Source organism: Myotis myotis, unplaced genomic scaffold (genome assembly GCF_014108235.1).
Source record: "Myotis myotis isolate mMyoMyo1 unplaced genomic scaffold, mMyoMyo1.p scaffold_m19_p_3, whole genome shotgun sequence".
NCBI lineage: Eukaryota > Metazoa > Chordata > Mammalia > Chiroptera > Vespertilionidae > Myotis > Myotis myotis.
The window spans coordinates 44,825,867-44,851,040 of record NW_023416335.1 but is presented as its reverse complement, the minus strand read 5'-3'; the positions used below and the strand labels follow the sequence as shown (position 1 = coordinate 44,851,040).

The following is a 25,174-nucleotide window of genomic DNA, read 5'->3' as shown; positions in this document are numbered from 1 at the left end:
TCGATGCTTCACTGTCTCTGGATCTGTTTTTGTTCTCAGTTTATGTTGTTCATTATATTTCACAAATGAGTGAGATCATGTGATAGTTATCTTTCTCCAACTGACTTATTTCGCTTAGCATAATGCTCTCCAGGTCCATCTGCAGGAGTGTTTCTCAGCATCTAGAAGGGTTCAGGAATCTGGAGAAGGGCTGTGAGTAAATTAATAAAGAGACTAGACATGAAATATATATTTGGAATACATGGGGGAGCCAGATGGAGCTTAGCTTAAGTAACTAAGATCTCTGGACTCAGGGCTTTTTATTTATACATTTTTGTCCTAAAGCAAAGCAAACACACATATCAAAGGTAAAGTTTGGTAAGCAGTAAAGTGTCAGGTTGGGGGAACTGCTTTTGGCTGTTCAGCTGTTTGGCCAGCAGCAGGTAATAACATGTAGATTTTCAAGTTTGCGGGAATGCCCTTAGCTGCCTGGCAGCAGGCAATGATATGTATCTTCAGCCCTCCTGAAGCCTCAAGGTTCACCAACCTTTTGATGAACTTCTTGCTTTTATGACCTGCTGGAATTAGCCCCCAGCATCCATCCATGCTGTTGCAAATGGTAGGAGTTCCTTCCTTTTTACAGCAGTGTAGTATTCCATTGTGTAGATCATACCTCAATGCTTTTGTCCTTCCTAATGAACCATAGTTTTTCATGCATCTTGTCTATTGTTGCCACTCTTCGGGATATCATTCCTCCTTCTCTTCTTCCAATCTTGTCTGGCCAATCTGAGTTTCTTTTTGCTACTTATTACATTTGTAAACTTAGATGAATTTAATCATGAGAAACTCAACTTCTCATTTACAAACTAGGAATATTTTCTATCTTGTATTTTTTAGTAGGGAGACCATGAAGGACCTACTTAAAAAATTATTAACGTCATTGCTGAAACTCTCCTGTGACCCCCTCTATTGTCTCTCCAAGAAAAGGAAATAATTTCTGCCTCTGAGCTCCCACAGAACTTAGTACATAGTTTTTTTTATAACACTTTGTCACATTAATTAAATTTTTTACAAATATGTTTCCCCCTAGACTAAGCCTTGGAGGGACAAAACTGCTTTTTATCCTTCTTGGTATCTTTAATAACTATCAGAGTGTCTTGTGAAGAACAGGTGTTTAATCAATATTTGATGAATTCATTTGATTTATTAATTAAAATAAAGAACAGGAAATTACTCTATAATTTAGCGCAGGTGGAATGAATACTCGGCATCTCCTGAATAGTCCCTTGAGAAGGGGCGGGGGGGGGGGTGGGGGGGGGATAAAAACCCATTTGCCTATTCCCAGCCACAATATAGAAGCTTACACACTTATCAGTTTTTATGATGCCATTTTTAAGAACTCTGGTTAAGTTGACCTCAAAAAGAATAACTAGCAAAACCCAAATTGTGCTCTATTGCATATTACTTCCATTAACTCTTCAACTGGTCTTCTTGATAAAGAAGATCTTATCAGCTTGGGAGAAATGCTGCATTCTGAACATGTTTCTTAAAAGTCACAGTATGTATTAGCATATTAAAGCTATGAGAAGTACTACACTTGAGAGAATCTATTTATTTGATTATTAAGAAAACAAATTAATTTGCATAGGGCAAGAGGTGGGTTTTTTTTGTTGTTGTTGTTGTTTTGTTTTGTTTTGTTTTTTACTTAGCTCACTTCTGTCATTGCCCTGGGACATTTTTCTTTCATTTAATATCAATTAGAGAAGCCCTTCTTGAAAAAGTGGATGGAGCTGATGGAGAGTCTTAGGAAGTAGAATTCTTAGAAACTTTGAGGGGAAAGGAAGAGTCTAGTATGATTCCAAAGTGTTTGTTTTGCTTTGTTTTTAGTAGAGTATAAGTAGAGAGGAGAGTGTAACATGGGGCATATCAATATTGAGTCTACTTTGTTATATCATGGTGGAATGTAGAATAGATAGTTGGGAATATGGGTCTAACTATTACTTGAGAGTGTTATCAGTAAAGATTTGGGGATCATTAGGTATGTAAGTGAACTCTTGGGAGTAGATCACACAGAGACAGAATTGAGAAGCAGAACCTAGGGCAACACAAGTAATGATTAGGAGGAAGAAGAGTCCGGTGGTGTCCTAGAAGTTAAGGGAAGGGAAGAGTTTCAAGAAATGGGGTGTAAATATTGTCAAATTCCACAAAGATGTCAAGAGTGATTAGTAATGGATACATGTCTCTTGGATTTGATAACTCAGAGTTCACCAGTTTCCTAGAGGTATCCATTTACCAAGAAGTGGTGGGATCAAAATTGAGATAGTAAGACTGAGGTGAGAATGAAGTGGGAACGATAAATTCAGACCACACTTTCAAGAAGCTGAATGCTGCAGAGAAAAAGAAAGAAAGCCAGAGTATAATTGGTCCTTCTTATGTGTGTATGTTTCACGTGCTACACACTTCATGAACATGTCTATAGGTTAAGAAAGTGATGGGACTGTACAGAAGAGTGAGGGAGCCATTATTTAATAAGGCTATTTTGGCTATGTTAAGGATTTTGGAGTTCATAATGATGTTATTATAATAATCTGGTTATTATTTAACAGGGAAGGAGTAAATGGAAGATTAGATAATATAGGCATGCCATTTATACAGCTTTGCTAATTTAACACTTTCCAAGTCTGTTCCCCACGGATTGATGTGGGAAGAGACTAGACAAAGGCAGTGTAGACGCATGCCCAGTAAGGTCTCAGTGACCTGAGAAGGTGCTTGTCTGTCAGTCACACCTGGAAACAGGCGATTGGCCAGAATAGGCATGGCCACTGCAATATTTAAACTTCTGAACAAAAGGAGTTTTCTCTTTTTTGGCTCTTGGCTCTCTCCCTTGCTGTTCATGCCTGACTCCTGTTGCTCCTCTGCATTTCCCATGCTCCTCTGCATTTGCCCATGTGGCTCACACTATGTGGGCTTCACACAATGGGCTAATGGACTTCATTTATTCTTATTTATTTATTTTTTAATATATATGTTTTTATTATTGGTTTGAGAGAGAGAAACATTGATTCATTGCCTCCCGCAAGCAACCCAACCTGGGTTTGTGCCTGGACTGGGAATCAAACCAGAGACCTTTTTTTTTTTTTTTTTTTTTTTCCTTTTTTTTTTTTATTTTATTTTTTTTTAATTAAATCTTTATTGTTCAGATTATTACATTTGTTCCTCTTTTTTTTCCCCCCATAACTCCCCTCCTCCCAGTTCCCGCCCCACCCTCCGCCCTCACTCCCCACCCACTGTCCTCATCCATAGGTGCACGATTTTTGTCCAGTCTCTTCCCGCATCTCCCACACCCCTTTCCCCCCCAGGAATAGTCAGTCCATTCCCTTTCTATGTCCCTGATTCTATTATAATCGACAGTTCATTCTGTTCATCAGATTATTTATTCACTTGATTCTTAGATTCACTTGTTGATAGATGCATATTTGTTGTTCATAAATTGTATCTTTACCTTTTTCTTCCTCTTCCTCTTCTTAAAGGATACCTTTCAGCATTTCATATAATCCTGGTTTGGTGGTGATGAACTCCTTTAGCTTTTCCTTATCTGTGAAGCTCTTTATCTGACCTTCAATTCTGAATGATAGCTTTGCTGGATAAAGTAATCTTGGTTGTAGGTTCTTGGTATTCATCACTTTGAATATTTCTTGCCACTCCCTTCTGGCCTGCAAAGTTTCTGTTGAGAAATCAGCTGACAGTCGTATGGGTATTCCCTTGTAGGTAACTGAGTTTCTTTCTCTTGCTGTTTTTAAGATTCTCTCTTTATCTTTTGCTCTTGGCATTTTAATTATGATGTGTCTTGGTGTGGTCCTCTTTGGATTCCTTTTGTTTGGGGTTCTCCGCGCTTCTTGGACCTGTAAGTCCATTTCTTGCACCAGGTGGGGGAAGTTTTCTGTCATTATTTCTTCAAATAGGTTTTCAATATCTTGCTCTCTCTCATCTTCTGGCACCCTATAATTCTGATGTTGGTACGCTTGAAGCTGTCCCAGAGGCTCCTTACACTATCCTTGCATTTTTGGATTCTTTTTTCATTTTGCTTTTCCGGTTGGGTGTTTTTTGCTTCCTCGAATTTCAAATCATTGACTTGATTCTTGCGCTCCTCTGGTCTGCTGTCGGGAGTCTGTATAATATTCGTTATTTCAGTCCATGTATGCTTAATTTCTAGTTGGTTCCCCAATATAAGATCGAGGGTCTCATTAGTTTTCTTGTAGATCTCATTAAGTTTATCGGTGGCTTCTAAACAGTTTTTGAGAGACCTTAAAAGTGTGGTTCTGAACTCTATATCTTCCATTGACAAATTTGTCCTGTTTCTTTGTCTCCGCATTTTGTTATGCTTCCTTGGTGCACCCCCTAGTGGTCTTTGTTCTCAGTCTTATAGTTAAATCTTGATTGTTGTAGCTAATTCCAGGGAGGGTTTGACCTCCAGGCCAAGTGGCTATGAGAATCAGCTGTGTCAGCAGTGAGAGAACTTCTGTCCTCTAGGGAGGTGCTAATCTGGCCTTTGCCTGAGGCTATCCAGCAAATGCCTGTGTGCAGGGCTTGGGCGGGGCGGGTCGAACAGGATCAACAGGGTGGGCTGGAGAGAGCAGTTATGGCGGCTCTCAGTCCTGTCCCCAGGGGCTCTGCCTCTCTGAGTCCCAGCACCCGCTGCAAAGCTCAGAGAGAAAGCTGCACTCGCTCTGACCGAAGCCAGACAGTCCCGCTTCTCCCGTTTGAGTCTGGGTCCCTAAAGACTCGCCAGGATCTGGAGCTCAGATTCTGCGACTCCCTCCCGATTGAAAACGCCAACCGCGCCCTCCGCCGCCAGCCCGCTCCGCACACTCCGAACCTCAGAATTTGACTTCAGCACTGCGCCTCCTCTGAGTGTCCCTATGCGTTTCTCTTTCCTCCTAGTTGTAGGACTTCCACTCAGCCAGTGTTCCTGTGGTTCTGGGTGATGTCCCTTCTGTTTTTTGGTTTCACTTTTGAAGTAGTTGTTCAAAGCAGCAAACTCCGGCGTTAACCTATGCCGCCATCTTGGTTCTCCACCTTTTTTTTTTTTTTAAAAAAATATATTTTATTGATTTTTTTTACAGAGAGGAAGGGAGAGGGATAGAGAGTTAGAAACGTTGATGAGAGAGAAACATCAACCAGCTGCCTCCTGCACACCTCCTACTGGGGATGTGCCCGCAACCAAGGTACATGCCCGGAATCGAACCTGGGACCTTTCAGTCTGCAGACTGACGCTCTATCCATTGAGCCAAACCGGTTTGGCAAATCAGCAACCTTTTGATGCATGAGATGATGCTCAACCAACTGAGCCACACTGGCCAGAGCATGGACTTTAATTATCTTGATGCTGAACTGGACCTGACAGCAACATGGACACTAGTCCTACTTTTGGCTCTACTGGAACCCCAGCTGCTCCTCTTTCAGGATTTGTTTAAGGGCCATAGGACTTTGGAACATGAGAAATGTAACCCTACACCAATAAAAAACCATTCATTCTCCCATGCAAATCTTAGAAAATTCTTTTCTAAAGATATTGTAAGAACCCCACTCTTACAAGTGAGGGAGGAATTTGATTTCTCCAGTAACAATACCAAGAGCCATAGAAAGCCATGGGAAATCTTTTAGCATAAGTGCCATAATTGGGTTTGCATTTTTAAAAGATCTTCTTCTTGTCTCTATGGTATCCATTTAAAATGTCTTTTCTAGGTGTTAAGATTAGAGTGGTGGTTGTACAGATGGAAAGAAGTAAATTTGAAAATTGTCCAAGAGGTTGAATCAATATGATTTTGATTTCTCGCTTCAACTTATCTTGCAAAATGAATCTACTCAAGTGCTTCCAATATATTTGTTTAAGTTGTACATCCAGCTGAAATCAGCCAGAAAGAAAAGAGGAACATACCGACCTTGAATTCATGGACTTTTAAATAACCTTAATTATATTGCATGGTGTGTGTGGCTATTCTTATGACATATGCTTCTGACTGCATAGTTAATATATTCTTATACTGTAGACCCCTTGTAACTATTTGGGAGTGAGTTATAAAATTTCTAGAGGAGCCAATAATTTGTGCCAGAAGGAGTTAAGCTATTCTGTGTCTTAATTGTTTTCAATTAGCTACTATTTCTATTTTATGTGTGTATTTGTACCCTAGCTCTTTCAGTGTTAGTTTAAATCACTGTACAGAGATCATATAGCCTGAAAATAATAGTGGGATGAAAAGTTTGTCTTGGTGTTTCCTATTAGCCACTAAAAAGAATAATATAATTAGTTACATGATTCAGAGTAGTTATTAGAGCAAAAGAACAAATAGTGAGCAAGACGTTTTCCGTGGTTCTTTCTAGAATAGATTGTGTAATGATAGAAACAATTTAAGCCATCGGGGAGATGTCTTTAACCAATAGAGAAGACCCATGTGGAATATTTGGGTTTCAAGAGAGGAGGATAATAGCAATAAACAGGGAACAGAAGGTGGAATTGTCATCCACAGTTTCAAAGGAGAAAATTTTATAGAAGCAACCCAAAGAGAAATTGACTAAAATCAGCACTAGAGACATATTGGATATTAGGGATAATTTTATTATAAACAACACTCTCACCCACATCTATGCTAACAGAGTTTAAGAGTAAACTTCTTAGACTTGATAGAGAGTCTTCGATATAACTTATTGATTAAGTCATCCTTTCCTGCTATGTCCTTGATGAGAGTATCAGCTTAGGCACTTTGGTTGCAAGAAGCACAAACTAACTTGGTCTAATATAAATATAATGTATTATAAGTCTTTACGTGTAAATCATAAACGCCAAAGTATAAAAAAAAACTAAAACAGGAACTACAGAGAGCTCTGACAGTTTTCCCTTCATTTGTCTACTCTGTGTGCTCTGCTGTTTGACTCTATGGTGAAATAACAATAGACACTTCACTCCTAATTTATATATAAAGCAGTTCTGATGGCAAATAAAGTAGACTTTTTCTGTGTCCCAATTCTAAATTCTCAGATGGCACAATCTGTATGGTTCTGGGTTTTACTCACAAATAATTAGAAGGGGCCTACACTTTAGGAATATATTAACTGCGTAGTGAGAAGCATATACCCTATGGATAGCCACGCACAATATACTCTGATCAAATGTGCGGTCACAAATGTGGCTGGCAGGGTCCTCTCTCATGGAGGTTGAGAGAGCTGTTCTCAGAGGGAAGGGGCGGACTGATTCCAAGTAAATGTGGCCTCATAAGTCATTTTCATGATTTAGAGTTTCCTCTGCTTCCCCACACCTAGACTCACCACCAGGAAGGTCTTTAGCTCATATACAACATCAGTGGAAACAATTAGATGGAGAGGTAGTGCTTAATTTCCTGTGCCAGGTAGCTCAGAATCTCTGATGCAAGGGCCTGGCTTCCTTAGGGAAATAGTGTGGATTGTTGGCTAGTGAGATGGCATTTTTAGGTGAGGTGGTTAAAAAGTGATAGAATGATATGGGTCTTCTTTTAAATTGAGGGGATGAGATTGTAATTAATTTTTTCATCTCAAGTAGAAGTCTATATCACTGCTATTTCTTAAAATAAATATGTATTAACTTATATTTAGGCCTTTTGTCTCCTCAACTGGTTCATGTGTTACAAAATGTTGACTCCAAATTCATGACCTCAGGTTTGAGAAAGCCTTCTATTAGTACAACTTTCCCCTGCTTTACTGACACAAAATATGTACTTCCATTAAACCAATGCTTGCTATTGGTATAAAAGTAAGTATTCAAGTATATGATTTTGTGTGAACGTTAATCAACCATTGCTGGAAAAACAACTCTAGTACATTGTCTGTTGAAGGATCAATGCTGCCACTTACATAGGTTTATGAGGGGCAGCTTTACAGTTCTCCCAGTGAGTATTATGCTGACCCTATTTGTCTAAATCTGTAGGTTGCCAAATGTTACTTATTTTTTTGAGTACACAACCAGAAAAAATCATAATACATGAAATACTTAATACTCTTTGGAAAAAAAACACCCTGTTTTTTTTTAAATTTGAATGAGCAACTATAGGACAGTGCCTGTATTCCATAAAGAAAAGATGGATCAATAAATGATGGATCACTGATATGAGGAATATTTGCAAAAATGTAAGTACAGTGATCTCAAATACTATTTCAAATGGCTTATTGAACCAGTTTTTAATGTCCTCAGCAATATGCTCATTCTGGATCTATATTTAAAACTATCTCATTAATTTTAAGCCATGAAAGTGCCTTCTTTAGTCTCTGACTAAATATTTATGTGCAAGTATGGAGAAAGGGAAAGAGACTAATACTTCAATGAAGATCTTTTCTTCGAGGCACTGTGCCAGTTACGTTCAATGCATTGGGAACAAGGCAGTGGTGGGCCTTTTCCTGTGGAAACTTGCAGTCTTGGGAGAGAAACAAAAATTAAATAGAATCAATTAAGTACACAAAAGCAAATGTTCCGGAAAGCACCAGGATGCAGAGCAATATTAGGGGCTATTAGACATCCCTTCTGTTCAGGGTTGGCAGAAGTTAGAAAATAATGGGCATTAAAATTGTTAAATAGGTTTTAGCTCAACTTTCAATGAGTTGAACTGACCTTATAATTATTTCTCATAATTAATAGGATCCCAAATGCAATGTAATTGCTCATGTAGTCACTATTTAGTTAGAGTCAAGAAAACAATCCAATGGTAGCCCATATGATTACAGATCTTTGAAAAGTACTGGCTTCTTAAATGTTGCTACTTTGCCCAGTACAGCTGATTTCTCACGTCTTATAACTTTTTCAGGACACCATATTCATTTTCTCTTTTCTCCCCCGCCCCCCCCCCCCCCCCACACACACACCAACTCATTTTAGTCCTTCTAGTTCATTGACTGCTTCTTTTTTAGGCTCCTTTAAGGGGATTCTTCTCTGTTCCCATTCATATGGCTATACTTTCATCTTGGCCAATGGTTCTCACTCAGAGGTGATTATGCCCAAAGGGCATCCTTAGCAATGTCTAGGTACATTTTGGTTGTCACATCTGGGGAGGGTGCTCCTGGGATCTAGTGCGTAGAGTTCGGGAATACTGCTAAACATTCCTGTACAGGACAGCTCCCCACAAAAAGAATTATTTTGCTTCCAGTGTCAATAGTGCTGAGGTTGAGAAACCCTCTAACTTTTATAAACGAAACTCTTTCCTTAGATGGTCTTATTGAAACCCTCAGTATTTATACCATTTTGTATTTAAAACTCCCAAATTAATATCTTCACTCTGGATATCTCTCCTAGACCTAAGTCTTTCATATTCAAATAGTATTTCTACATTTTCAGTTGCATTTCTAATAGACATCTCATTTCCAAATCTGAATTCTATTTTTTCCTTAAACCTGATCCTTCTTATGTGTTCTCCTTTTCTATTAATGGTACCACTTAGGCATCCAGTTTCTCAGGCAAAAATCTAAGGGTTATTTTTGATTCCTTAATCTCACCTGCCAAATTCTATCACAGACATCTATTCCAAGTTACCTTCTACCTTCAATATATATCTAATCTAACCACTTCTTATCTTTTATCGCAGTCCTAATTCTCATTTGCAATACAGAAATACTTATTCTTAAAATAGCAATTAGAGTGAACTTTTAAGAAACAAATCAAATGAAGTTTCTTCCCTATTATAATTGTAATAAAATCCCTCCTAAATGTGATCTATAAGGCATTATGTGAACTGACTTCATTTCCTGTATTTCCATCCTTTTTGGAAAAGGTGGAAATACTGGGCTTCTTGCCTTTTCTTCCTAACCTTTGTTTTTTAGTAGTTTGATTATAATATTCTTAGGCACGATTTTGTTTCTTTTTATTTTGATTGGGGTTCAGTGAACTTTTAAAATCTGGTAATTTGTGTTTCTTATAAAATTTGGAAAATTTATAGTCATTATTTCATGGAATGTTTAATCAATCTCTCTCTCTCTCTCTCTCTCTGTCTTTCCTTTTTGGAACTCTGGTCATATCTATTTTATATTTTGCACTGTTTGCTCAGTGCTCCATGAATGCATACATAAAATTGTAGGCATGTACTAGTATGTATAGGATTTTCAATCTTTTTATCTCCCTTCTTCAGATTTGATACTTTCTATTGATCTACCTTTACATTCTCTGATCTGCCCTCTGTCATCTCTATTCACTACTAAGCCCATCCATTGAAATTTTTCTTTCAAATATTATATTTTTTAATTACACAATTTTCATTTTGTTTTTTTATAGTTTCTTTGTCTCCTGAGATTCCTTTTCCTACAATTTATTCTCAGCACATGCTCCTTTTACCTCACTGAATATAGTTGCAATTGCTGCTTTAGAGCTCTTCTGTGTTTATTCTAACATCTGGGGCATCTGGAGTTGGTCTTACTTTATTATCTTATCTCTTGAAAATGGGTCACATACTGATTCTTCATATGTTCAGTAATTTTAGATTGTCTCCTGGATGCTGTAAATGTTATGTTATGGTGACTCTGGATTCTATTATATTCCTCCAAAGAGTGTTAATATGTTTGACTTTGGAGAAAATGAACTTGATTGGACTCAAACTGTCAACTATGTCTCTTGGGCAGCCACTGCAGTTTTAGTTCGGTTCTTTCATCCTGAGCTTGCCAGTAGCTGGGCTGCTTACAGTCTGCTCTGGCCATGTGAGATGTGGTTCAGGAGTCAGCAGAGATTTGAGCAGCTTACACACAGAAGTTGGGGTTCCCTCTCACTGGCCCTCCCTTTCCTGGTATTTCCCCACCACTTTCCAGTAGCTGTGATTGCCTGATTGATATCTTTTAGTTCCTCAGTCCTGAATGACTGTTAGTTTTTTTAAATTGGAATTTAGTCACTTTATACAAGGACTGTCCCCAGGCTAAAAGCCACAGATGAGAAAATAATCCTATGCTTCTCTCTCCTTCCAAATATTGACTCCCTTTTGTTTATTTACATATTTTTTAAAAATCGATTTTTAGAAAGAGAGGAAAGGAGGGGGAGAGACAAATGTCTGTCGATGTGGGAGTGCGACATCTATCCACTGCCTCCTGCACACTCCCTATCAGCAATCGAGCCCAAAACCCAGGCATGTGCCCTGACCAGGAATCAAACTGGCCACCTTTGGTGCGCAGGACAATGCCCAACCAACTGAGCCACACCAGTAGGGCTTCACTCCCTCTCAGGAACTTTCTCCTTTTGTTCACTCTCTAGACTTTCAAGCTATTTTTTTATTTTGTGCAGAGTTAGTGGCTGCTCTGTGTGAACGGCACTGCCATGTTGCAGCTGGAGTTCTTGTTTCTTGGACATACCAAGTTTACTCCCACTACAGGGCAGGGAACTCAAGCAGCCATTAAAGGGGTATTATCAGACCCCTCATTTAGTATCAAGCCCTCTTGAAGTTCTGGAATAAATCATGAAAGAAAGTGGTATATCTCGTGAGCATTTGGTATTTTATGAATTTAACAGGCATCTAGCAAACCTAAAATTTATCTTATTGTCTTGGTACCAAGGACCCTTTCTTATGCCAACCATCAAGAAAGCTGGTATGTGCTACAAATGTAAAAATCCTATAAGTTGACTGGGAGAAATAAATGTTTGAAACAAAAAGAGAATGCATATTACCAACCAGCAGTCCTATTTTAAAAGTCTTTTTTAAAAATTATAAAATAAGGCATAGCTACAGAAAACCCTTGGATTTAAGCATATTTATTGATTGCAAGTCATTGCAATTACTATTATTGAAGGTCAGATTGTCTCATGTTTGCCAGTAGAAACCTTTCTGATATGGGCTAAATTGTGTCCCTTACAAAAGTCCTAAATTGAAGCCCTAACTCCCAATCTGACTATTTTGGGAGATAGGGCCTTTATGGAGGTAATTAAGGTGAAATGAGGCCATAAGAATGGGCTTCAATCCAATGTTACTGGTGACTTCATAAGAAGAAAGACACCAGACAGTGCCAGGTGAGGACATGAGAAAAGGCAGCCATATGCACGTCAAGGAGAGTGATCTCAAACTTGCCAGCATCTTGATCTTGGACTTCCCGCCTCTAGAACTGTGAGAAAATAAATTTCTCTTGGTTAAGCCACTGGTTTGTGATTTTGTAATGGCAGCCCCAGCAGACTGTCATAGCTCCTGAGTGCTTTTGATATGATCCTGGAGTTATTTGATAGTTTCTCTGCTATCTGGTGTACAAGAAGTTTTAGCTGGTCTGTCATCTTATATATTCATTCCCCTTATCTAGAGTGAGTCATTTCTGTAGGAAGCACTGGTTTCTTCTTGAGAGAAATGATATTTCAAGACCATCATCTGGGCATGTGGAATGCCCTTTGCCACTTGGTTAGTCATTGTTCTAGGTATTTTCTTTTTTTTTTTTTAAACATATTTTATTGATTTTTTTACAGAGAGGAAGGGAGAGAGATAGAGAGAGTTAGAAACATCGATGAGAGAGAAACATCGATCAGCTGCCTCCTGCACACCTCCTACTGGGGATGTGCCCGCAACCCAGGTACATGCCCTTGACCGGAATCGAACCTGGGACCCTTCAGTCCGCAGGCCGACGCTCTATCCACTGAGCCAAACCGGTTTTGGCATGTTCTAGGTATTTTCCATGAAGCTAGGAAATATATATTTATTGAAGGTAAATTTCTTCATAATTTCATATTGATACTTCAAATTCAAAATCACAGAGTTTTACTTAACCTCTTCTTTATTAGGCCTGTATCTCCTTTCTCCCACACTTAAAAATCCTAATTTTCAAGGATACAGTTTAGACTTAGAAAATAAGTCTTAGAAAATCAGAAAGTGAATATTGCATAATTGTTTGTTTTGAATTTCATATTGCTCTCACCACTGTTTTAGCTTACATGAAATACAGATTCTCTTTGTCCTGTTTTCCTCTTCAGGGCTTACATTGTTAACAATATTTGTTGTCACCATCTTTCAAATCCTTTCATTCCTTTTGATTTTTTATGATTTTTTATTTTCTATCTTCTACTTTTTAATGCATAACCTTCATGTGATTGCCGCCTATGTTTCTTCTCATTTAGTCTTCATTTTAGATTTTTTTCTTTCATCTTTAATTATTTCTTGAGTTCCATATCTTAGATTTTCTATTAATTTTGATTTATGTTGTTCTTTCATGTTTCGTGTCATTATCTTTTCGCTTGTTTTGAAATAGTATAATTATATCTTTGATCTTTTTTGGTGGGGAATGTCTTTCTGACATGTTTTCTTTATGGGGATATTATTTTGTTCTTTATTCTCTTTTTTATTATAATAAGTTGATGTGGAATTTGACCTCTTATTGTTGTTCATTTTATATGAGGTTAGCTTTTTTTTCCTGAAAATTTAAATCGAGAATGGCTTCAAAACTTTATAGTTTTCTCTTCCGTTATTTTTGTGTAACATTCAAAAGTATGGTTGTTTGTTTTCTGAAATTTTCTGAATTTATTTCCCCTCCCACATTATTCTAGACCTTTTCCATCTATGTCTCTTAGATGCATCCTCTGTTGAATTTTTTTTAAAATATATTTTATTGATTTTTTACAGAGAGGAAGGGAGAGAGATAGAGAGTTAGAAACATCGACGAGAGAGAAACATCGATCAGCTGCCTCTTGCACACTCCTACTGGGATGTGCCCGCAACCAAGGTACATGCCCTTGACCGGAATCGAACCTGGGACCCTTCAGTCCGCAGGCTGACGCTCTATCCACTGAGCCAAACCGGTTTTGGCCTCTGTTGAATTTTGATTCCACTTCCAGGATTGTCTTTTCTGTGTGGGATTCTTCCCTGGAAAGGAGCCTGCTGGATCTGTTTAGAGATTTCGTAGGGGTCTGGATTACTTCTGCTCATTCATTCTTTTTCATCAATGATCCTTTGCACACATTTAATAATCAAGAGTGGAAAACACTCCAGGTTTCAGCTGCTATTCTCAAACTAGCCTTCTGGGCTTCCCCGTGAATTGCTGTTGGTTATTTCGGGTTCTTCTGTCTCCAGGTTCTTCAGACACTCCCCCACTGCTTTATTCTTCTCCCTCCTGCCCAGAGCCTCGCTGGGAGTATTACGGCATGTAGTTTAGTTGTCTCTTCTGGATTTATTTTCTAGTTCTATAAGAAGATCTGGAGATGGTGGAAACTATGCCGCCACTACCACCATCTTTCCACAATGCCTCCCAATGTTCCAGTTTTAACCTTTCTAGACAACACGCACAGAGAGATGGCCGTGACAGCTTCGTATGCTGGTTAACAGAAAGGAAGGCAAAATAACCAATACTGCAGCTTCTTGGTGAGAAATGAAAAAAAAGAAGCTCCCGCAATTCTGGTTGGGAGCCCCCTCAGCAAGGAACCTGCGGTTTTATTCTTAATTTCATTTATTTTCAGTGCTTTAAGTCTTGTGGAGTTTGATTTTACTGTTCAGAAACATGCCTGCTGCTGAGAAACACGACTGTTGCCTTTGAGCCTGGGTTGTGTGTACTCTTGCTGTTTCATAGCATCCTTAGTCGGGCCATGTTCTTTGAAGTCAGGCTTTGAAATATTTTTAAAACGTGTCTTGTTACCATGTAGTATCTGTTTGGATTCCATCTGGCTTTGCTTTCTTATGATGCTTGTTCTTTTTACGACAGGAGAACGGTAGCCTGGGCTCTTTGTCAACAAGCATCTTTTTATGTCCTTTGTGGTTATGCTGAGAATAAAATGTAAGATAGAATCCTTTCCCTGAGGAGGTGTAGTTCATCTCACCTGTCTTTTGGACTGATTCAGGAAGCAAGGGAGCTAGTTCCTTGCAGACTCTTTTCCCCATTCACTGCAACCCAAATTCCAAGTTACTTAAGCATATGTCATAGTTGATGCTGTTGAAAATGTTGTGCTGATTAAACATAACTAATCTTTGACTTACAGTCCTGATTTGTTTTGGAGTTTAATTTTATTTCCAGTTTCCAAGGTGTATAAATGAAAGTCTGGATTAATCCACGCAGGTTCTCATCAACTTGAAGAATGCATTTGTTCTAAGTTGTCTAAATTGCTACCCATGGTTACTCAGAGTTGCCGAGACATGAAGGTCTCCCTCCCGCAATGTGTTTAAGATAGCAGCCAGGGCGATTTGTAGCATCTTTCTAAGTGTACTTTCTACCACTTAAATTTTGTAAAAAAACAGCAATGGCAACTCTATAACTTGATATTTTAGCCTATTTTATTTTTGTAATATAACTCCTTTGATGGTTCCTAACCTGAAATTTATTTTCTTGCAATTTACCAAACGAATGACTTCTTTCAAAACAGGAATTAAAAATGGCCAGTTAGGGCTATCGATGAACCATTTATAGATTTAGGACTATTGCTTTCCTCCCAGTAGAGTGATTGTGAAGAATAGTTTGGGGATCACTGCAAAGACCAGGTCCCCACTTTGTAGTATGTAGGTGTGTGACATTGGGCAGTTTTCAGAACTTCTCTAGGTGGCTATCTCCTCATGTGTAAAATGTGGTAGTAATGGCCCCTGTGCTCTGGAGTGATTTCAGATATCTTGATCTTACCCAGAACTAACTTTTGGAAATGTGATTCTGAGGCCGACTCTGTGTGAAAAAGTAGGAATAGTTTGAAAAGTGGCTGTTATGTGTATGTATCTGTGTGTGTCTTTAGACCAGTATATATAAGATATATTTGCTGGTCTAAAATTAGTCAATAACGGGCTAATACGGGAACTGTGAAACTCCCCAGAGATCAAGAGCTACAAGTCTTCTTCCTGCCCTAAAATAAAGGAGTAACTGTATTATGTTAGGCCTTGTAAAAATCAATGGTTCTAAGCTTTTTATAAAACCTGGGTAGCCTGGGAATGCCCTGGGACCTTCCCCATGATGCCCTCATCAGGGTTATCCTTTTTAGGTGCCACTACACATCCGTACCTTCTCCTTCCTTCTCTAGCATACCCGCTATGTAAAAAGGTGCTTGCCCTGGGACCCTATCCAGGATGTGAGGTGCTAATCATATTAGCCAAATTTTTAACCACAACTATTACATATCTTTAATAATTTCACAGACAGTTTCTGAATATGCTTAGAAAACTAAAAGGTGCTTTTTTAAAATTTTGAATTTATTGGGGGTGACATTGGTTAATAGAATTATGTAGTTTTAAATAGGAGAAAGATAAATATCACATGATGTCACTCATTTGTGGAATATAATAAACAACATAAACTGATGAACATAAATAGATCCAGAGAAGCATCGAACAGACCTGTCAAACATCAGAGGGAAGGCGCGGTGTAGGGGTGGTAAGAGATCAACCAAAGGACTTGTATGCATGCATATGAGCATAACCCGTGGACACAGGCATGGGGTGAGGACATGTGCGGGGAGTGTGGGCGTGGCCTGGAGAGGTCAATGGGGAAAAAGGAGACATATGTAATACTATATGTAATACTTTAAACAATAAAGGATTAAAAACAAACAAACAAACAAACAACAAAATAAAGTGCCTATGCATAGAGTATAAAATAGTTTTTGAGTGTACAATTCTATGATACATCATCTGTATATTGCATTGTGTGCTCACCCCCCAAAGTCGTAGGAATTGTCTCCAGCAAGCTAGGTGTGAGTAGAATATTTGATGCTGGTTTTGGGCCCATGTGGAGGTCTTGATTCATATCATGTTTGCTGATAATCACTTATTCACAAGAAGCACAAACATGATGTTGAAAATGACAAATCAGGTGAAGAATTTTTACCTTTATCTGATGTACAAAATTTGATTTTATTTCCTCAAGAAAAACAATTGTTTTAGCCCATATACTTCTCTATACTATTTTCAGTGCAAATAATTTTAGCTGGGTAAAATAAGCAAAAATAAATTTTCTCTATTTAGCTACGTACTTACATAGTAGTATATTTGTTTTCTATTATATAGTCTATTTGTTAATAATTAATTAATTGAGTGGACATAATATTTGATCAAAAAGTTAATAAAATATTTGAGCAAAGAATTAATGGTTGAGGATATTTTGTTTCATGTTTAGGTTCATGAGCAATAGATAAATATTTTAATAGCAAGTGCTCTGGTAAATCAGTTCCTCGCATAGAAACACAAACACTTCATGTGCAGTGCTGTGCTGATCATTAATGCCTGACATGTAATATGTAATGTTTGTTAAATGAACAGATAATTATTCTGAAAAACCTTATATGTGTTCCAGGACCTGATCTTCAGGTTTGTGTATCCAAAAAACCTACATGTTGCACCAGGAAGATGGAGGAAAGGTATCAAATTGCAGCTCGCCAAGATATGCAGCAGGCGCTTCAAGCATCCAGCTCTACATTAAAGTTTCTAATATCTCGAAATGCAGCTGTTTTTCAAGGTAAATTTATCTCGAGTTAGGAAACTAAGGACAAGCCTTGTTATGTAATCTGCCTGTTGTCATTTTATCAGTAAACTCAGCTGGGTTTCCTTCTCTGTCTTTGTATATTATTTTGGCATAAATGAGGTTTTAACTTTTTTGAACCTTCAAAAATTGTTTCTAAGGCCAAATCAATATATATATTTTGAGTTGGACTTAGGAAAACTGTTTTGTTAATGAAATGGTCCTTGGAAATATATGCCCTTCAGTGGGTCTTCCAGGTCCCCAATATTCTGACCCATGGATTTACTTCAATATGAATGGACATAATTATATTTTATTGAAATATTTGATAACATAAATCTCATTATCTTTAAGTGTGTAATTGTTTTTAAAAATCTGATTTGAAGAAATATTTGTCTAATAGTTCCCCTTGCAACCTCATGTGGTTCTCAGAACACCAGTATGATATATCAATGTGCAAACAAGTCTGATAAATAGTAAAATAGGAGCTATTAATTAGATGTTTAATGTTCAGCTAAGATCAGAACTCAACCTTAATTCAAACAATATGTTTATATATAAAATTAATGGGTTATGAAATTACAAGGCGCATTACAAAATAGATGACCTTTTCCTTATTTTAGTCATCTCCTCTATAAAATTCCTTATTACTGTAATAAAATAGCTTAATTTATTTTTCCTCTTATAAAGCATTAGCTATTCAGTATTTGATTGGAATGAAAATATTTATATTACACTGTTTTTCAAATAAATTTATTGCTTTTGTTCAATGCAAAATATAACTTCTGTTAGGATTTCTTTTTAATAAGTGTATTAATATAGATCTAAATAATTTGTGCTATGTTTATATACAGAACTAAATCACAAAGCTGATTAATTTTTAAAATTATACTATATATTAAATGAAATGAATACATAAATCAAGATAAAATTTGAATTAAAATGTAGTTCATGATTAATTGATGATTTTTTTGGTAGAAATTGTAAAATGTCAGATTTTAAGGTATTATTAATTTAGTGGTTCTTGTAGATATGTTAGAAAATAACCTTATTTCTGTTATGGGATTTAATCATGTACAGTTGTTGGAGGAAAGCATATTGATATGCTTTTTAAGCAAAGATTTGTGGTTTGAACTGGCTGAACTAGACACACACAGATAGCTATGTAGTGATTTTTTTCCTCATGAACATGATAGCAAATATAATAAGGAAAAATACATTTTAGAGATAAATAGACCAGTTTAGCCAGAGCAAGGAGTTGTAGATGGGAATAGTGGATCACATGCTTGAAAAGGTAAGCTGGACTCATGTGGAAAAAAACTTAAAACATCAACTTGATTTAGTTCTGTGAAAAAAGCCTTTGGTATTTTTTTCTTTTTCCCCCCTTTATTGAATAAGATATTACAAATGTGTCCTTATCCCCCCAATGTCCCCTCATCCCTCCAATCCTGCCCTCACCCTCACCCCCTGTTGTCCACATCCATCACTTGTGCTTATATGCATGCATACAAGTCCTTCGGTTGATCTTTCCCCCGCACCCCCATCCTATCCCGCTTTCCCTCTGAGTTTTGAGCATCTGATCGATGCTTCTCTGTCTCTACATCTGCATTATGCTAAGTGAAATAAGTCAGTCAGAAAAATATAAATATCACATTCTCTCACTCATTTGTGGATTATAATGAACAACGTAAACTGATGAACAAAAGCCTTTGGTATTTTGATAGGGATTACACTGAATCTGTAGATTGATTTGAGTAGCATGGGCATTTTAATGATGTTAATTCTTTTTGTCTGTGAGCATGGTATATGTTTCAATTTATTTGTGTCTTTAATTTCTTTCTTCATTTTTTACACTTCTTCAAGTACAGGTTTTTTACCTCATTGGTTAAATTTATTCCTAGTTATTTTATTCTTTTTGATGCAATTATAAATGGGATTGATTTCTTTATTTCTCTTTATAATAGTTGGTTATTGGTATATAAAAATGCAACTGATTTCTGAGTATTAATTTTATATCCTGCTACTTTTCTGAATTCATTTATCAGTTCTAATAAAGTTTTGGTGTAATCTTTAGGGTTCTCTCTATATATTATTGTCATCTGCAAATAATGACAGCTTAGTACTTCCTTTCCAATTTGGATGCCTTTTATTTCTTTTTCTTGTCTGATTTTGGTGGCTAGTCCTTTTCATACTTTGTTGAATAAAAGTGGTGAAAGTGGACATCCTTGTCTTGTTCCTGATCTTAAAAGAAAGCTATCGAAAATAGTATGGAGGTTCCTCAAAAACTTAAAAATAGAACTACCTAAGGATTCAGCAATTCCAGTTCTGGGTAGTTATCTGAAGAAATCTTAAATGCTAATTAGGAAAGATATATGCATCCCTGTGTTCATTACAGCATTATTTACAACTAGAGGCCTGATGCATGAAATTCGTGCCAGGGGCTCAGCCCTCGCAGCTGTGGTGGCTTGCCTCGGCCTTCGCAGCCCTGGCTTCGTCCAGAAGACGTCCAGTCTAATTAGCATATTATGCTTTTATTATTATAGATAGTCAAGATATGGAAGCTACCCAAGTGCCCATCAATAGACAATTGGATAAAGAAGATGAATACTAGCCATAAAATAGAATGAAATCTTACTATTTGGTACAGCATAGATGGACCTAGAGAGTATTATGCTAAGTGAAGTAAGTCAGTCAGAGAAAGATAAATACCATATGATTTACTTATATGTGGCATATAATGAACAAAATAAATGAAAAAGAAAAACAAAAATAAAGTCATAGATACAGAGAACAAGTTAATGGTCGCCAGATGGTAAGGGGGTTGGGTAATATGTGAAAAGGTGAAAGGGATCAAGAAGTACAAATTGTCAGTTATTAAAATGGTCATGAGATGTAAGTAAAGCATAGGGAGTAGAATATATATATATATATATATATATATATATATATATATATATATATATATTTATATATATGCCTAATATGCTAATTGTCCCTCAGACTGTTAGACCAGTTACTATGACATGCATTGACTACTAGGGGGCAGATGCTGTGACCGGTAGGTTAGCTTGCTGCTGGGGTCCGGCCGATCGGGACTGGACCAGATGGGCTGGACATTCCCTGGAGCCCTCCCATGGTCCCCCCCCCCAGTTGGCCTGTCCCTCCCCAGCCCTGATCGTATGCTGGTGGGGTCCCTCGGCCTGGCCTGCGCCCTCTCACAATCTGGGACCCCTTGGGGTGTGTTGGAGAGCTGGTTTCGACCCGACCCCAGCAGGTCAGGCCAAGGGACCCCCATGAACCAGTCCTCTAGTAATGTAATAATTGTCTATAGTGTACATTGGGTACTAGACTTATCAGGTGTTCACTTCATAAGGTATTAAATGTTTAATCACTGGTTGTACACCTGAAACTAATATAATGTGTGTCAACTGTAATTGAAAAATAAATTTTAAAGAATTAAAAAAATCATTAACTTGGGTTTGAGAGCGTCTTTAAAGATTTTTGAACAGGGAGCTTAATTATGATTTCTTCTCTTTTAATATGCAACCTAAATCCCTCAAGTAAGACTATATGACTGAAGAGAATCACTACAAAGCAAACCTAATTTTTTTTGGATAACAGTGTTAACTATCTAGGTGAAAGAAAGTGCCAACAGCTGCTAACACTTAGGCATTAATTCAATATTGGTGGAATATTTCTTCTGTCTTGAAAGATACTGTAGCAAACTTTTTACATATTCTTGGATAAATTGATTAAGATAGAGAAAATTGAGTTCAAAAGATTGGGAAAAACACAAGCCCTGATTACTTATTTACACTTTTAAGATGGGTTTAAGCTGCTGAAAGATTTTGTTGATATTGCTGTAAGTTTGGTGATAACTACCTAAATAGTAGAAATATATGGGGTTGTCTCTATCTACTAGAGTGGCAGATAATTTTATGTAAATTTAATTGTTTTTCTCTTTAAGAATTTGTATGTGCTGGATTCAAGAGGTTGAGTTTTGGTATTTATTTAAATATTAATCATAAAAATGAAAATGGGAGGGACTTTCTTAAATGTGATTTGTTATAATCAAATATTGTTTTCTCCCTTTGTGGAATGATGAGTTTTATTTGAGAATTATGAGAAGGCAAGACAAACTTAGAAAAAATTTGCCTAAAGTCTAATTTTACTGGAACAAATTCTCTTACAAGAAGAATATCTGTTTTTAATTTAATGAACAGAATAATAATTTTAGGCTTATTTTCATACAAACAAGTTTAAATATATATATGCTAAAAGTGATTTTAGAAATCACATTTACTCTTTGATAACTGAGCAGGGGCTACTTTATCAATAAGTAAAATGCCTTCCATCTATTTTCTGTGCAATCAAATATCTGGAAACAATTCAAAGTCATTACTTTTCTAAGATTAAAGAATCCAATCACATTTTATTGGGAAACAAGTCTAACTGAGAAAAATTTAATGGGGAAATCAGTTCACTTCTCAAACGATTTAAGTAGATTTGCTACATTTTGGATATTTTGATTTTTAAGTATTTCATTTATGTCTTCTACTTCAGCAATAAACTGGTTTTTTTAGTCATATTCTGGGTTATGAAAGACTTAGGGCTGGGATCCAGTATGGTCTCTTCTGTCATGGATCTTATGGATGCCCATGGAAATACATTTTTGAAGCAACCCTTTAGATTTTGCTGATGGGGATAATCACTTGGGTCTATAGATTTAGTGAGCCCCATATTTTTGTGAGATGAAGGGATTTTTTAGGGGAGAGAGGAAACAGTACTGGCAACTGGTGGGCGAGGAAACAAAGTTATCCTGTGTACAGTTCACATTCAATTTGGGATTCAGCACTGGATGATATATACCAGTGGGGTTGGCATCAGCCTGCTGTGACAACTCTTCCATTTTTTTCTTTTAAGAAATTTGTTGGTGTGGTGTGTTTTTTTAAAGTCATATTTCCTTAAACAGAACAACAAAACAAAAATTTGTTTTGGAAGGACCCACAATTATGACTTGGGAATTTACTCAATCATAAGGGTAGTCATTCATGCAGCATGCAGGGTTCTGTAAGATAACAGGCACAAGCTGATACCCCTGTGTCTGCTGCTGTTCATGAGAAAGTGGTGCTGTTTGCAGAGGGACTTTGTCACAGTGCAGAGAAGTGTTCTTCATTCTCAGGGGCTGACTGCTCATGATTAAAGCAGAACAGCCTGCTAAACGTGAACGTTTGTTGCTCTTCATCTGTTTTACTATGAGTTGGGATTGACTGCTTTAAAAATATTTTGAAAATATTCCTGGCAAAGGTTTTATTTATTTCTACACTAAAGTATGGTGTGACTTATGAAGAAATACTGAAGTTGACAGAGAATATGTAACCTGCTGTGAAAAAGCAGCTCTCATCCAGCTTTCAAGTTTTTAAATCTCCATTTCAATAAGATAATAGTTTAGTTTTTAAAATTTAACACTATAAATTTTCAGCATCACTTTCAAAAATAAAATGAAGGACCACTTGGGAGAATACTATTGGAAGCATTTTTTTTAAACTGGTAAGATAAGGTTAAGAAATTATATATTTCTTTTGAGATATACCTTTTCCTATTTCTTCATCTTCAAGTAGCTCAAATATTTTTAAACTATGTGGTAGATACTAAGGTTTTATTCTGGCAGTTTCAAGTTTTCTATAAAAATTAAAAATATACATTATTACAAAAGTCTGAGTGATAAATAATATTTAGCACAGGAAGGATTTAACATCTTTATTAATGATTTCATTCTCTTAGCTAATTAACTTTTCATTTTTTTGATTGTAAGTACCCGAAAGATTGACAAGCTTGTCCTCTTGGGTTGAAATACTAGATTTAGGAATTTAACAAAAATGTATTCCTATTTTTAATGAAACATAGGAATGTGTTCAAAATTAAATATCTTTTAAAAGCAGGTGAATTAAGGATGAGAATATAATTAATGGATTGTCCTCCTTCACACTAACAGATATTAGCTACTGCAAAGTGTACAGCTGCTGTAAACCTAGTTTAAAGTATGTGTGTTTGTACACATAGTCAAAGGCACAAGGATATAGTGAATATTTGACTATATTAAGATATGGGTAAGTAAACTGACTTATATTTATATTTAGCATGGAATACATTATTCTTATTTGGTTTACAGAGGTGGATAATATTTAAAATTATTCCCTGAAAGAGCATTATGTGGAAGGATAAAGGAATAATGCTATTCCCAACACTGAGACTTATCTGGTCAAAAATCCATAGGTAAGAGAACTGGTAGCCTTAGGCTGGCAGTGTTGAGGAGACTTGTTTATTTTCTCTTTTCTCTAGCACCTAGAGCAGATACTCAGTAGATGTAATTAAATGAACTGCATCAGCCCGGCTAGCATCGCTCAGTGGTTAAGCACTGACCTATGAACCAGGAGGTCCTGGTTCGATTTCCAGTCAGGGCACATGCCTGGGTTGCGGGCTCGGGGATCCTGTAGTAGGCAGCCAATTAATGGTTCTCTCTCATCATTGATGTTTCTATCTTTCTCTCCCTCTCCCTTTATCTCCAAAATCAATAATAATATATATTTAAAAAATGAACAGTATGAATAAATGAAGAAATGAATGGGACTTAGCAGGAAGATGGTTCTGAAATAAAATGACAGATTTCCTCCCTCGCTGCTTTCATGCTTTTTTTCTTTTCTTTATTTCTCTATTGATGCAATTAATACTAGTATATCTGTGAAACACCTACTGTGTGCCAGCACTGTCAGGTGCTTGATTGTACAGTGTCCAAAATTCAGATCTATTTTATTCCCATTGGCTCCTTCAGACTTCTAGTATGCCAACATTGATTTATTGATTTTATGAACTAGAAAGGGGTGTATTATAGTGTTTCTGTCAGTGGCATTCCTTACGAATGTGATTACAATTATTTTCCCATTCAGTTTTAGGCATGGGTTAGTGTGTTGACAGCTATCAATGCAATTGGTCTTTATCCAACTGTTCTTTATCTCTGAAATGTTAAAACTTGTTTCTTTTGGCCCTAGCTGGTTTTTCCCAGTGGTTAGAGCATTGGCCTGTGGACTGAAGGATCATAGGTTTGATTCCAGTCAAGGGCACATACCTCGGTCGCAGGCTCAGTTCTAAGCCAGATTGGGTCATGTGTGGCCGGTGACCAATCAATGTGTCTCTCTCATATAGATGTTTCTCTCTGTCTCTCCCCTGCCCTTCCATTCTCTCTAAAAAAAAAAAAAAATAAATGGAAAAAATATCCTTGGGTGAGGATTAAAAAAAAATGTTTCTTTTGATTCTATATCAGCAGGCTTCTATTAATTATGAAAATGAGTGATTTCCCTATATTATAGATTAAAGTTTCAAGAGCTTAAATTACTTTTCAGCTAGAAACAAAGCTTGCTTTGAATGAAGCATTATCTACAGTGGAAAATATTAAGTATAATTCGAACACTGGGTTTACTTTGTAAAATTTCTTTTTAAAATTGTAAGTAGTAAACTTTTAGTTGTTTTAATTCTGACTGATGATAACTTATGATAATACCACATATTGTCACGGCAAGCTTACCTAGAAGCATAGTAACCCATTGGCAGTAGGCTAAATAATTTTTCTTGATTTTATATTAAACACAACTTCAGTTCAATCTTTTCAATGTGAGAACTGTGCATTTATTAACTAGAAGAAGAGTTGACATTTCCTCAGATAGTTCTTTCTCTTTTCATTTTTTTTGCTTAATCCCTTCTACCCCCCTATCCAGCCCCATACCTGTCAGCTGTCTCTATTTTGCTTGTTAGT

General features: G+C 36.8%; 1 protein-coding gene across 1 annotated transcript in view; it reads left to right on the top strand.

Moving 5' to 3' along the window:
• The window catches only part of GPC5 (glypican 5), a 1,310,602-nt gene that overhangs the window by 19,523 nt on the left and 1,265,905 nt on the right, over window positions 1-25,174 (top strand). The window contains exon 2 of the mRNA XM_036301000.1: window positions 17,200-17,361. Coding sequence (XP_036156893.1) covers window positions 17,200-17,361 — 162 coding nt within the window. The remainder of the gene's footprint in view (window positions 1-17,199; window positions 17,362-25,174) is intronic.